This window comes from Entelurus aequoreus, linkage group LG01 (genome assembly GCF_033978785.1).
Source record: "Entelurus aequoreus isolate RoL-2023_Sb linkage group LG01, RoL_Eaeq_v1.1, whole genome shotgun sequence".
In the NCBI taxonomy this organism is placed as follows: Eukaryota; Metazoa; Chordata; class Actinopteri; order Syngnathiformes; family Syngnathidae; genus Entelurus; species Entelurus aequoreus.
This window is the reverse complement of record NC_084731.1, coordinates 53359475-53374474: the sequence shown is the minus strand read 5'-3', so window position 1 is coordinate 53374474 and position 15000 is coordinate 53359475. Positions and strand designations below refer to the sequence as shown.

At 38.8% G+C, this 15000-nt stretch overlaps 1 protein-coding gene across 1 annotated transcript in view; it reads right to left on the bottom strand.

Moving 5' to 3' along the window:
- The window catches only part of kif21b (kinesin family member 21B), a 403877-nt gene that overhangs the window by 181333 nt on the left and 207544 nt on the right, over positions 1 to 15000 (bottom strand). The window contains exons 12-16 of the mRNA XM_062054694.1: positions 8678 to 8783; positions 8465 to 8603; positions 4204 to 4392; positions 3941 to 4140; positions 3753 to 3860 (exon numbers count right to left, since the gene is read on the bottom strand). Coding sequence (XP_061910678.1) covers positions 3753 to 3860; positions 3941 to 4140; positions 4204 to 4392; positions 8465 to 8603; positions 8678 to 8783 — 742 coding nt within the window. The remainder of the gene's footprint in view (positions 1 to 3752; positions 3861 to 3940; positions 4141 to 4203; positions 4393 to 8464; positions 8604 to 8677; positions 8784 to 15000) is intronic.

The window sequence follows — 15000 nt, the reverse complement described above, 5'->3', positions numbered from 1 at the left end:
TGGTCAACACAAGGAAATGCCTCGATGTGTACGTCACGTTAAGAAAAAAAGCATGTGACAGATACATCTTATAGCACCAAATAAGGTAAATGTTCTTCTTTTTCCTGTTCACAATTTGGCTCATTGACGAAAGCTGCGTGTTTCATACTCCTTTCTTACATTTTTTTTAGCCAACTATCATTTTTAATTGCAGTTAAAATGTAATGACTTTTTTAATCCAGAAGATGGCGGCGGACGAGTGTGGTTATAGACTTCTGTTGTGAACTACAGAAATAAAATTTACTTGACATAGAATGAATGATAGAAACGTTTTCATTTGTTTTGCTGTCACACTTCCAACTATTAATTTGAGTCTTAAAAATTGAGAAAGGAAAAAAGCACAAAAAATCAAAAGCGTGCTGCAAATACGATCAATAAGAATGATCGTCTGCTTTACCAAATGCACTCAGGAATTGCAATATAAATAATATAAAAATAATAATCATCATTAAATTTTTTTTAGCCAACTATCATTTTTATTTGCAGTTAAAATGTAATGACTTTTTTAATCCAGAAGATGGCGGCGGACGATTATGAAACACAGAGTATCGGTGGAGTGTCAATACAGGCAGTGAGTGTGCCATACACTCACTGACGCGTAATTTACCCATCACTACCCGATCGGAGGCGAGATAAACACGAACCGTCTGACCTGGTTGTCCACCATCCGGTCTGCCTGGTTGATGCTCGCCAAGGATTCCCAAAACCGTAGCGGTAGGTGGACTCTTATCGTAATTAAATATTCAAACAGTGTTACTGTTCAAACTGGCCGAAAATATTTAAGTGTACTTGTTGAATAAAACCTGTTTTGCTTTTAATGAATACTTAGGCCTTCTACGCTACTGTATTTTAAAGTTGGTCATTATGGTGGTACTTTGAGGGCCAGGTGTTTTCTGAGGTGGTACTTGGTGAAACAAGTTAGCTATTCAAGTCTCAGCACGCACACTGCAAAAAACAGTTGACAAAATATAAGAGAAAAAGTAACATTAATAGATTTTTAAGACCTATCAAAAATTGTATTTAAGGCCTTTTATGAAATTTTAAGGCCTTAAATTCAAATTGTTGGATTTAAGACTTTTTAAGACCCACTGGATAGCCTATTATATATACCGGTAATAATTGAATAGGATCAAAATCAAGAGTAAGTTTACTAATTCAGCGTTAATCTTTGAGTGAGCCCCGGGCCCCTCTGTAGTAGAAAAGTTGAGCCCCGAGGTCAAAAAGGTGAAGAACCCCTGCTTTAAAGTATGACAAGTGTGGTTATAGACTTCTGTTGTGAACTACAGAAATAAAATTGATTTGACATAGAATGAATGATAGAAACGTTTTCATTTTTTTTGCCGTCACACTTCCAACTATTAATTTGAGTCTTAAAAATTGAGAAAGGAAAAAAGCACAAAAACTGAAAAGCGTGCTGCAAATACGATCAATAAGAATGATCGTCTGCTTTACCAAATGCACTCAGGAATTGCAAGATAAATAATATAAAAATAATAATCATCACATTAAAGTGGCGTTTCTGGTCTTGTCTGACTAAATGACCACTTTATCTGTATCAATGTGTGAATGCCTGCAGATACCGTAATTTCCGGACTATAAGCCGCACCTGACTATAAGCCGCACCAGCTAAATTTAGGGGAAAATACAGATTGCTCCATATATAAGCCGCACCCGACTATAAGCCGCAGGGTTTTGATGTGTAATTAGCGTAGTATATAGGGGTTCCTGCTACCACGGAGGGGATTGTCGGGACAGAGATGACTGTTTGGGAACGCAAAGCGTCCCATTTATTAACAGTAAATCTTTCAATCATTCAATCAAACTTTCACATCTTTGACATGGCGAACAGCATTCGTGCAGAGTACAAATAATACAACGGTGCAAAGTAATACAAAGTGCTCGCCTGTACGTTATCAAAATAACCAGCCTACCGGTATATGAAAAGTCAGTCTTTAATCATTGTGTCATCGTCTTCCTCCTGCGTACTAAAACCACCGAAATCCTCTTAGTCGGTGTCGGAGAAGAACAGGCCGTATATAAGCCGCACCTTTGTATAAGCCGCAGGGACCAGAACGAGGGGAAAAAGTAGCGGCTTATAGTCCGGAAATTACGGTACATTTTATTCCACACCAAAATTCATCATTCATCTATTTATTATTACTCCGTAGCGTTTTTCATCCGTTTTAACTCCCAAACCGTTCATCCGATTAATTCCATTCAAGTGTCAAAATGTTCATGACATGCAGGCTCATTCAACAAACGTTACCTAACATTACCGATTTACAGTATTTTCACCCTTTTTTACTTTTGACTTCTCCTCCTACATCTTTCAACTGCTTTCAACCATTCCACCATCAACATATTCATCTTAATCAGTAAATTAAAACAAGTTGTGTTTAAAACCGAAACAATTTACGGTTTTTGAGTTATTAATTATTTTTCATAATTTTGGACAAAACAATAGGTACTCTTCCCAAATCTCTTACTTACCCCACCCCAAAAAAAAAAAAATACATTGACTTCAAGTAGATGTTCCACACTATCAGAGCATATATTTGTTGTAAAAAAACATTTATTTAGGCTGAAATTAGCAAAAAAACAATACTTTTGCAGAACTACATTCTGAGTAATGATGTCAATTTGACCTATTGCATTCAGAGTAAACAACTGCAGCCATCTTTGTATTTCAATAAACAGTCCCCCTTGAGGCTAATTTGCAATTTGTTAATGTTAAATAATGTATGCATTATAATTTCTATGTATTTATGCTTGTGTGATATAGATAATGTAAAGCTCAACATTGTAGTAATCTTGTAAAGACAAGCATTAAGCAGTGACATGTCTAGTGGTAGAGCACGTCATATTGAATGACTTGTCGATTCAAGCACTAAATCTTATCATATAGACTAAGACCTCTTTATCTCCCCTATCAATTTAGATAATGGTTTCAACTTGTTTTCTTTAAATGTCAGCTTCTTTACAAGTAAATGTTTCATACAATCAGGTAACATATTTTATTGTAACGAAATATGTTAATTTATCCCCAAAATGAGCTGAAAACGCTGTACTTGTTCAGCAAAGCATTCTGGGTAATTAGATGTCATTTTCAACGGCTGAATCGCTCCCTTTTACATCGAAAGTTGGACATCCCCTTGACAGCTCGGCTTTTTGGCTGAGAGGATAACACGCATGCCTTTCATTGATGTGGGTTCGAATCCCGGAAGGGACCAAAAAACACAAATCTTTCTTTAAAAATTTTACATCTATGAGTCATATAGTTTAACTCCGACATACATCTATCATTTCTATATTCATAGTACGTTTTAGTACAGTTTCCCATCTTCAACATTCAAACAATATCAACAGTTAAAAATCACTTCTACTATCAAAGTATTTCTATATTCCAACTGTCAAACTGTTTCTATCCTTCCTTCTATATATTCCACTAGAATTTCAACCAACATTCTTCAGTATTCAAACCATTAATACTGAACGTTCAACATATTCTTACAATCATTTTACATTCCTTTTGCATTTAAGTTTAGCTGCAGAATTTCTACAGAAATTGTATTTTCTAATATTTATAAAGTTATTAGGACTTTTACTGAGCTAGCTTGTCTGGTGAGCTGACACACGCAGCACAACTTCGCAAATAGTTAATAGACAGATAGTTAATAACAATAATGGAGTTTCATCACTGCTTGTTTGCTGACCTCTTGTCGTCGCTGCTCTTTCTTGAGCTGGGCAATCTCACGGTTCCTCTTAGCCTCCACCAACCTCCTCCTCTGCTGCTCCTCCTTCATCTGCTTCATCAGCACCACCTGAAGAAGAAAGACAGGTGAGGTGTCCTACAGCGTTCATCTCCTATGACCGACATTGAACTTCCTCGCGTTTCTCTTACCTTGGTTTTCTTCATCTCGTTCACCTCGGCCTGGAGTTTCTTCAGCTCCCGTTCGTAGCGGCTCTGGTTTTTAAGGAGCCGTGCATGTTCTTTCTGCGCAGTTTGGAGCTTGAGAAGGTCGCGGTTCATCTCCTTCAGTCGTTTCTCATACTCCTGCTTGATGCGGTTAGCCTTCTCCTCTGTGTAGTTCTCCATGGACACTGTGGAGTCGTGTAGTGACGTTAAGGTTCTCTTACTGTCGGTCAGTGGATGAGTGGACTCACTGAGGTTCTGCAGTACCCGGTCCCTCTCCAGCTGGGTGTCTCGGATCTTATTTTGCAGCAGGATGAGCTTCTCCTCGTACTGGAGCTTCAGCATCAGGAGCCTCCGCTGGCTGTTCTCCAGCTCATCTATTAACTTCTGCTTGATCTCGATCTCGCACGTCAGATCAGCAAGATCAGCCTGGAAGTTAGCTGAAAGTTGGAAGCCAGAAGTTAGACACAAGAGACCTCGGGGCCCAACTTTTCCACTCAAATATTAACACTGCGTAATCTTACGATCAACAGTATCTAACCTACTTCCAGTTTACCAGGATAAACCTCGTCAAAAGATACAAAAGCATGTGTTGATCACAAAGATTAGTATCGAGGCTCAGGTCAGGCTGATTACAACTAATCAAATATACTGCAAAGAAGGGGGTCAAAAACTGATTAAAATATATTTACATACAATTACACAGTGCTAAAAAACATATTTTAAATAAATTAATAATATATATGTTTCTTAAACAAAAACAATTAAATGATATAAAACCATATGTTAATCACAAAGATTATTATTTATTTAACAAATAAACCTTAGGCTTAGGTCAGGCTGCTAAAGTACTGTATGAAAAATAAGTACTAACCAAATGTACTGCAAAAGAAGGGACTCGTAAATAACTGGTGGAAAATACATTTACGCAGAAATTAGGCTATTTTCAGCAAGAAGTACGTCACGCCTGTGTACAATGTCACAACAATGGCAATCATATGGTTATTGTCAGTACTATCAGAAAACAAAGACAAAAACCAACTACAACCAACACTAGCAATGGTTATACTGGTGAAAATAGGTAGAGCATGCTTAGCAGCCTAATGTACGCCCAAAACTAAAGAGGAGACATTTTACCAAGGTATGCTTATAGGCTACACGAATGAGGAATTATTTTATCATGTGATTTGGCTGTCTCCATACCTTTCACATTGCCATGATGGCAGCCGTGTTAAAATTGGAACCCATTTCCTTGGTGTATCCGCATATTGAGAACAAAATACACATATCCACATAGGTTTTATTTGTCGAAAATATATTTTGCCCTGTCTGGTTGATTGATTGATTTAAACTTTTATTAGTAGATTGCACAGTACAGTACATATTCCGTACAATTGGTAACACCCGAATAAGTTTTTCAACAGTCGGGGTCCACGTTAATCAATTCATGGTATATGTCAGTGGGAATACACATCAACATACAGGCTAACGGGCATATATTTACCCTGTTAGCGTGTATGCTGATATTTCATTGACCGGGCTAGCATGCTAAGCATTACACTAGGAGCTAAGCACCATCACACTAAGCATTAATTGCACGAACATACTAGCTTTGTTAGTTAGACAAGATTATAGACCGTATTGGACAATATAGTTTACATATGAAATGTCCATTTGCATATATTACAATAAGAAAACCTATCAAGGAGGAAATTAGCAAGTTTGGCGTCAGATGAAAAAATCTTCTCCGCCTTCAATCGTCTCCATCTTTCAAAGGCATCCCGATACAAATCCCGGCTGAACTACTGTTATCAGTTATAGAGGTATCCGAAAAGAACATGATTTATTAATGCCTTTTGACATATCAGGGCCATTTAATGATGACTTGAAATACAATTATTACATATGGCTCCTTTAAGATGTTATTATTTTGTATTCTCCCAATGTTTTTCTGTTAAATAATGTTTTCCCTAAAGATCTCTGTTAGTTGCAAGTTGTGTCCAACAAACACACACCCCCTCATTCCTCTTTTGACCAACAGCAAATTTAAGACACACAAAACCATGACAACAGCCAAATGCAGTTACAGGTGGTCCTCGGGTAACAAACGAGTTCCGTTCCTCGACTGTGGTGTGAGTCGAGTTTTAGTGAAGGTCGGATTTTGTATCCTAAATGAACACTAAAGTCACTCGCACTGTAAACACAAAGAGCATAATTACAGCAATAAAACAACAATTTAATGAAACAAATAAATAAATAGATTTGCATCCCTGTGGTTTACTGTAGAGTTGAGTTTTGCAGCCTGTTTTGTTTGTGCAATAAAGAAATGGTCGATCAACCATCTCCTCGTCATCGTTAGGATAGAGCAGTTTAGACAAGTGCAGCCAATATTGTCCAATATTGTGCACTTAGGGCCTGATCTACTATATGTATTAAAACATGTGCAAATTAGATAGCCCACGCAAAGCTGATCTACTAAGCTTGTGCGCAGAAGATTATGTATCTTTAGTGAGCAGAATATGGACCGCAATCCATTTGGCGTGAATATATGCTGGTCATCAGAACAGCCAAAATACTGGGAGGAGGTCATGATGACATATTGTCATTTGGCACTCACAAACAAAAATGTTTCGGCAGTTGCTATTTTGCGACTATATTTAGTACGCTTGAAATGTGCATGCAAACTGGCATAGTTACGCACAAATGACGGTGAGAAGGGAGGCGATCATGCTGCGAGAATATTCAGTCTGCGCGCGCGTGTGTGTGTGTGTGTGTGTCAACATTCTTGGACGGTCAGAGGTACAAATATTGGGCCTGTCATCTATTCAGCAATACCATTTTATAATTGTGTAGCCGCATGATGACTTAAGGGGCTGATTGAAGAAAGTTTAATTGATTGTGGCCTGCAGGTTGGCGCCTGTTCAATAAAAGATGCTAGCAAGTAGCCGTAAGCAAGCAACACCAAAACTTGGATGTTTCATTGAGAATAAAGAACATCACACACGGTGCTCAAAAATCGGTCAAAAATGTTTTAGTACGACTTCGGTAAGCCATGAATTCGCACAGCTTGATGGATTGTCGGAGCATAATGGCTACCGTAGTCAGACGTACTGTACTTCAACATGCGGTATTATTATGGTGTGTATAAGGACCCCAAAACGGCATCTATTAGGAGACATTATCTGGCATTTTGTTTCGCAATATTATGCAAAACCAACTTTTCTTACCTGCTGATGTGTATATGGGATCTGCATAAGTCCTGAAAATTTGCGCGTTTCAGGCATTGTAGTCCGTGCCGATTCTTTTTTTCTATTTTCTTGTTATGGAGCATTCATCCTCTGTTGTTGCCATTTCTAATATAAAATAGTGTATAGTTCTAACTTATATCTGTCAGTAGACCTGCTATGGAAGAGCTAAAAACTACTGGTGTAGTGGGTTTACCTAATTCACCAACAGAACTTTAGTTATTAAAGTGTTCCGGTCGGACATTTTGTCACAGGACACATTTCCGGCATTGTTGTGGCACTCGTGAGCCACGGATGAGGAGATGCTGCTCCGGTATTGATTTAGGTAAAGTCTGAATGTAATTAAAACAGTCCATCTTTTGACACTTCTTTGACTCCCGTCCTTGCACGCTACACCGGTACAACAAAGATGGCGGGGAGAAGATCCTGTCAAAGTGGAGGCAGGTTAATAAGACCGCCCACAAAACGGCGCATCCTGAAGATACGGTCAGAAAGCGACTTAAAGATGGTCTGTAAAACATAATCTATGCAACATTTTGACCAAAGAATCACCATTACATGTTATGTATACCAAAAGGAAGTCTTTTAAATTTAGAAAAAAAATCATAATATGACCCCTTTAATGTGCCTTAAAATCCGGTGTGCCTTTTGTATGAACATAGACCCGCTCTTCGGCAGTGCACATTATAATCCGGCGCGCCCTATGGTCCGAAACACACAGTATTATATTTGTGTGCCGCATGTCAACAGCATGACGAAACGACACAGGTTGGACCATATGATGCCATAAATGTGGAGGGAAATGTGTGTCTCGATGGTGATAGCCAGTGATACACAAAAACCTCATTTAATAGGGCCGTCTGCACCACTTTAGCACTTGTTATCAATTGCACAAGCAGTCTTAGTAGATCACCAGCAACAGCACACGCTATTGTATAGTTTGCACGTGTTATTTGGAGCTTAGTAGTTCAGGCCCATAGTGTATTATTCCGCAGCTCTAACAAGTTCTCCAGCCAGTCTTGTGTTTACGGACCAAAATTGTTTTAAGTAATTTCTGGGTGCGTGTTCGTAACCACCAAACACGGTAGACCGAGCACCACCTGTGCTTAGTTTCAATAGACCGAGTGCTGTTAATTTTAGCGAAAGAACGCCATGTTTTGAGATGATAATTGACATGAAATACATGAGCCTGACTGGAAAAAGCAGGGTGTCAAAATGAGCAAATGATGAATGGTTGAGAAACTAACGGCTGCGTAAAGAAGCAAACCTTTCTCGTCAGTGTCAGAGTCTGAGTCCACCAGGCTCTCATCGCTGTCGAACTCTTCATCTTCCTCTCGCCCTTCTTCTTCCTCCTCCTCCTCCTCCTCATCGCAGCCGCTCTCTTCCTGCAGCGGAGACATGATGTCCTGCACACAAAGATTCTTAGACATTCTTTTTCCTGCCTCAGTTTTGAGTCAACGGACCACGGACGCCAAATTACCTCGGTGTAATTGTCGTCCGAATCGACCACTCCGTTCTGTCCGTCGTCTCCGTTCTCGTGGGTGTGCAACTTCACTCGTTTTTTCAAACCTTTCTCCAACTCTGGACTGTAAGAAGGGACACGTCATTATGTTACTTGAATATTAGCGGTGGCCAAAATAACCATTTAGTTAATTTTTTACGGCTACTCTTGCATTCAAAAAAGTTCGAAAAAATAAGAATAAAGTAATGCAGAGTAGTCCTGAGGAGGAGGTATTTGACTCACTAAATTCCTTATTAAGCACTCACGGAGATATGTCGTGATTCCAAATGATCATAAGTTATTTTCACAAACAAAAAATATTCTCCGTGGTTGACTTCAACATAATCAAAATAACTTATTTAGTGGTAAACAAACTGTTTCATTCCTCACTCCTTCAACATGATAGACAGACAAAAGGCCCCCAGCTGTCCTGTCTTCTTAATTATAGGAGGAGGAAGTGGCTCACAAGTAGGAGCGTGAGCAGCTGAAAACAATCAGTCAATCACAATTCATCTAAAACATCCAATAATTCATCAACATCATTATTGGCATTATTTGATTTCATTGTCAAAACAATTAATAAATAAATAATATAGATAGGCTCCAACATCCCCGCCCCTAATTGTGTGCTTTAGCAAAACAATTACATAAATAATAATATTCAAAGGAGCCATAATAGAACAATACAATCCAAACAATTATGTTTTTCAAATACAAAATTAATTGAGTTACTTGATTTACTAGTTAAGTCTCTTCAAAGTCCATAGTCATATCTGAAGCGGTCATGGAGTCATCGAGTCTGGAGAACCGAAGCCCCCCTCAGTCCATCAAGCTGCTTCCAGGCAGAGTTCATCTATTGGTCGTTGAACCGTGTTGGTCTTGGTTTTAACCAAAACACTTCCCACAAAGCCTTTGGCATCTGGAAATGTCTTTGCTTGTTCCATGGTCTTAGGTCCATGGTCTTGTTATGTGTTCCCTTGTTCCATGGTCTTGTTATATGTTTCCTTGTTCCATGGTCCATAGTCTTGTCCTTGGTGGAGTTCTTGATTTTGCTATTTTTCTCCTTTTCGAGTGTTCTGTGCACGTCTTTGCCATCTCCTTTGCCACCGTATGGAAATGTGTAAGGATCAGCCTCTGAGGGCATTGGCTCTTGGTCAAAAGGTAAGCTTCCCCTCCGACCGTACAGGTCCCTAAGTTCCTCCGTTTTGTCACGATTGTCCTTCTTGACCTTTTCTTTATCTTTGTCATGGCTTTTTTTGGAAGAAAAAGAGGAGGAATGCCGATGTCTTTCTTTCTCTCTGAACTTATCCTGAGGTGTGAGTTTGTCTTTATCCCGGAAAGGCAGTGGCAGAGGATCGTGACCATCTTTAAGAAAGACTGAACTTGAGGCGATCTCCATAGAACATTTATCCTCAACTGACATCTAATTTTTCTCCTCATATATGTTTTCAGAGAAATCCTGGTTTATTGTCTGATGAGGAAGTCCTTCAGCTCAATTACTGAGATTCTGTTAGTTGACACTGCAATGGGCCCAGCATGTTCTGTAGCACTGCAACTGAGTGGTCCAGTTACCACCCATCCCAGTATGGTTTGGACTGCATATGGTCCATTTATTTAACTGTTTATTATATTCCACGGCTCCATTGCCCGAGGCACATCAGTCCCAATAAGAAGTTCAATGTCGGCCTCAATTTCCTTTAAGTCAATGCCACCAAGATATGGCCACCTCTTCAAGTCAGCCTTTGTGATGATGTTTTTCTTTGAGACAGGTATCTTGCTCTGTGTATACACTTTCGGCAGGTCCAGATATGTGAACCCTTCCAAGTCTCCAACCTCCAGTCCTCTGACCTCATAGGTCTTCGCAGGCTTTTCCACTCCCACTGTTCGCAAAATAATTTCTGTTTTGCGTCCTTTCACATTCAGTTGATCCATGAGATTCTCCGTGCAAAATGTTGATGTGCTGCCTGGATCGAGGAAGGCCTATGCCTTCCTCGATCCAGGCAGCACATCAACATTTTGATGTGCTGAACATACCTGTTCCCTTTTCCCGCCTTAACTCTGACTGGCACGATTGCAAGTGCACAGTCTTTCCCGGCCCCGGTTGCATCACCGGCTGAAACAAGAGCAATGCTTATAGGGGTTTCTTCTGTCTCAGCAGTGGGCTTTGCTTGAGTTTCCTGCCTTGGGCCTTTTTCACTTGAAATATGAAGTACAGTAGGATGTTTCATTTTGCAAACATGACAGATTAATCTTCTTTTTACAATTTTTGCTTAAATTACCTTTTAGTAGGCAATCAAAACAATATCCATGCCTTCTTAAAAAGTCAACCTTGTTGTCATGTGACTGTGTTTTGAATTGTGAGCAGTCAATCAGAGCCTTTTTGCCATGACAATATCCACATAAATGGATGATACCACTGGGTGTGGTTTGAGCAGTTTGTTGTGGAACAGATTATTGTTTTACAATGCATCCTGCTGGCTCTGTATTCACAGCTACTGAAGTAGCAAAGCTGCTGTTTCTGCCTCTGATTGGTTTTAGTTCACTTGTGCTTCTTGGAAGAGGCCTTTTCATTGTTGTTATTTGGTCCTGAATGTCTCCAAACAACAGATCCAAAAGCATCTTGGCATGCTTTTCCACAAAATCCACAAAGTTGTTAAATCTGATTCTCCTGCCAGTTCTCTGTTGTGTCTCATAAGCTGTGCTTCGCCACTTGTCTCTGAGTTTGTAGGGTAGTTTGGATGTAATTAGCCTTGGGATATCAAGTTCCTCCAAATACTGTAAATCTTGCATTACATTACAGCATCCTCTCAAATACAGTGCATATGCATGCAGCATGTTCCCATCCTCAGCTTTAATCGCTGTCCAATTCAAGGTTTTTTCTAAGTAAGCTCCCGAAATGTTCATCTCATTTCCAAAGTGTTCTTTTAAGAGGCGCCTTGCTTCATTATAGCCCCTACTGGCTTCCATGTGCAAACAGCTGCGAACTAAGTCTCTTGGCAAACCAGAGGTAAACTGCTCAAGGTAGTAGAGTCGGTCTTGATTATTCTCAGTCTTGTCTTCAATCAAGTGTTCAAATGCATAGATAAAAGAATGATATGCCAGTGGGTTACCATCAAACACAGAAATCTCTTGCTGGTAGTAGAGACAGTTTTTGCTGTGAGACAATGAGTTTTGCGATGTCACTTTGTCTTTGAATAACCATTTCCAAGTTATAATGAGCAGCATTAATAATCACATTATCTTGTGCAGAGTGATTTGTTATTTGAGTCTGATTTACACTCTGGGTCCTGTGTTTTTCAGTTGCGTTTTTGTTTTGAGGTTTATTTATATCTTCTGATGTGTTGGTGTTCCTTTTAAGTAGAGGTCTGTGGAGACTTAAGATGGTTTGGTGAAGTGGGGTCTTGGGTATTGCACCAAACTCTATAAAGTCCACATTGCTCTCCATAGTTTCTGTATCATGGTGAGAATCATAATACTCAGTCATGCCATCACCCGGAGGTTCCTGAGCCACATCATGGCTTTCATGAATTAAATCACTTTGAAGGATTTGTATTTTAGCAGTTGATGCTGCGAGGTCTGCTTACAACTCCATTTGCGCCATCTTTGCTTTAAGCTTTGTTTCCTCCAGTTGCAAGGTGTGTTTTTCCTACAGTGCAGCAGCTCGAGCCATTGTGGCTGCCTGTTTCGCTTTGGCCTTTTTTAATTCTGAGGATACTGAGGAACATCTGGAGGCTTTTGATCCAGTGGCAGACTTTGATTTGTGAGATACATTTGATATGCTGTCCAGTGGTCCAACTTTTGATTGTGCAATTTCTCTTTTCCATGTTTCAACATCTTTCATGAAATAATTAAAATGTATTATTCTGGGTTCATACCAGTCATAATAATCATTTTCCTTTTACTCTTCTGATAAGAATTCTTGCACAGATTTGTGAGCATTTTTAAATTCATCCACAACTCCTTTAAATACTTCAAATGCATCATTGACTTTATCAGCATTTCTAACATCAGTCATCGAAGTCTTTATTTCATTTAGCCTCCTCGTGCACGCGCCCAGTCTGCTTCTGCGCGAAGCAATGCACGTTCTCAGCATGTCGTCGGCCTCAGATGCCGTCTCAGGTGTGCCATGGCCCGCCGGCTGCTTTCGGTCATCGGTGCAGAGCGATCGTGGTTGGTCTTTTGGGTCTTCAGTGAAGTTTGTTTACTTGTTACGGCTACTCTTGCATTCAAAATAGTTCGAAAAAATAAAGTAATGCAGAGTAGTCCTGAGGAGGAGGTATTTGACTCACTAAATTCCTTATTAAGCACTCGCGGAGATATGTCGTGATTCCAAATGATCATAATTTATTTTCACAAACAAAAAATATTCTCCGTGGTTGACTTCAACATAATCAAAATAACTTATTTAGCGGTAAACAAACTGTTTCACTCATCACTCCTTCAACATGATAGACAGACAAAAGGCACCCAGCTGTCCTGTCTTCTTAATTATAGGCGGAGGAAGTGGCTCACAAGTAGGAGCGTGAGCAGCTGAAAACAATCAGTCAATCACAATTTATCTAAAACATCCAATAATTCATCAACATCATTATTGGCATTATTTGATTTCATTGTCAAAACAATTAATAAATAAATAATATAGATAGGCTCCAACATCATTAGTTGGCTGTTAAAGGGGGACTGCAGTTTTTGGGGAATTTTGCCTATCTCTTTTTTTTTTTTACAAAATAATACTATTATTAAAATTAACACAAAATGTATTTAGCATATTAATCCAATTTCCTGTCAAATTATAGTACGGCATATGAAGAAACTATCATAATGATCAGTGTGATGTCACCGTCTAAAATCCATTAGTTCTTTGGAAAGGTTCCCAAGTGGCTCACATAAAAATCTGACTCATTAACAAAGCCTTTTTCAATATGTTTTGCTTTTAGCTCTTTAGATTTTATTGCCATTTTTACTTCCTGCCATTCTGTTTTATAACCACCTGGCTTATCAGGCGGCCATCTTCAGATTGCCATCTCCATCTCATTAAAGTCCAATTAGCCTCTTGCACTGTGCACTCTTCTCTCCCATGACCTGCTGGCAGTGCTAAATGAAACCATTATGTGCCAAAGCCAGTTTTACTTCTGGCTGCATCCCAGTTCCATTCAGGGACTGACTGCCTGAATCAGGGCTGTCTAAACTGCTGCCCGCCGACATCTTCAATTTGATCCGCAAAACGTCATGGATAATTAATAAACCTTGCCCACAGGGGGATTGTATTCAATTTATAAGACGTCCTTTAATGCCGCCATTTTGTCACCATAAAGTGGACAACAAGTCAATAACCTTTAATTATTCTCTGAAAGACACCATGCCCAGCATTTACTTAGATTTACATTTGACTAATTTTTACTAATTGGTTCTTATCTAGTTTACACTTTGTCTGTGTTATTATTATTATTAATATTATTATTATTGGCTTTTATCTAGTTTGCACTTTGTCTGTATTACTACTATTACCATTATCATCGACTCCTCTTTGCCTCATTCTATTTATTTTCCTATTTTCATTATGTTAGATCTGTGTTGTTGGGGACAAGTGTTGTAAATTAGCTTTGGCTACAAACACTATGATGCATACATTGGATGACCGTTTCAGATATATGTTTCTGTATCTGTCCCTATTTCAAATGAACCGAAAAATTAAATAAATAAATACAAATATGACGCAATGCAAACAACCTTCCCTAGTAATGGTGAAAAAAAAACATATGGTCACACACAACACAACCTGCTCACTAAACTTAGTGTATGTTATGAAAAATGTCCAAGCACCATAACATATTCAAAATTACACCAATTTAAAACCATTACAAAGCATGGTGGGAAAAATGCAAAACACCCTCTTCCCAATTATCGATGTTTGGCGCATTTTAGCTGCTTGATATTTCAAATTAATTACAAAACTTTAAGGAGGTTGTCACAAAAGCAGTTAATTATATACTGAAAATGATGCCTGTCCTAATTAATAAAAGTTGGTTTAAGAAAATACATACAATGATATCACATTTTATATGGTGTGGAAAGAAGGCCAGTTGTTCATACTTAAGGTTGTCTTGTACACAAGATAAAGTAGGACTACAATTACCAAACTTCTTACATTATTATATCTCCTTCGGTTGTGAACAAGCAAGCCACTTATTTCATTCTTCTGCAGATAAGGACTGGATCAACATAGAAAAAAATATGCTAATGAATTTTGACATGGATGTGGGGAGCTTATATTATATAAAAAAAAATACTTAATGAATTGA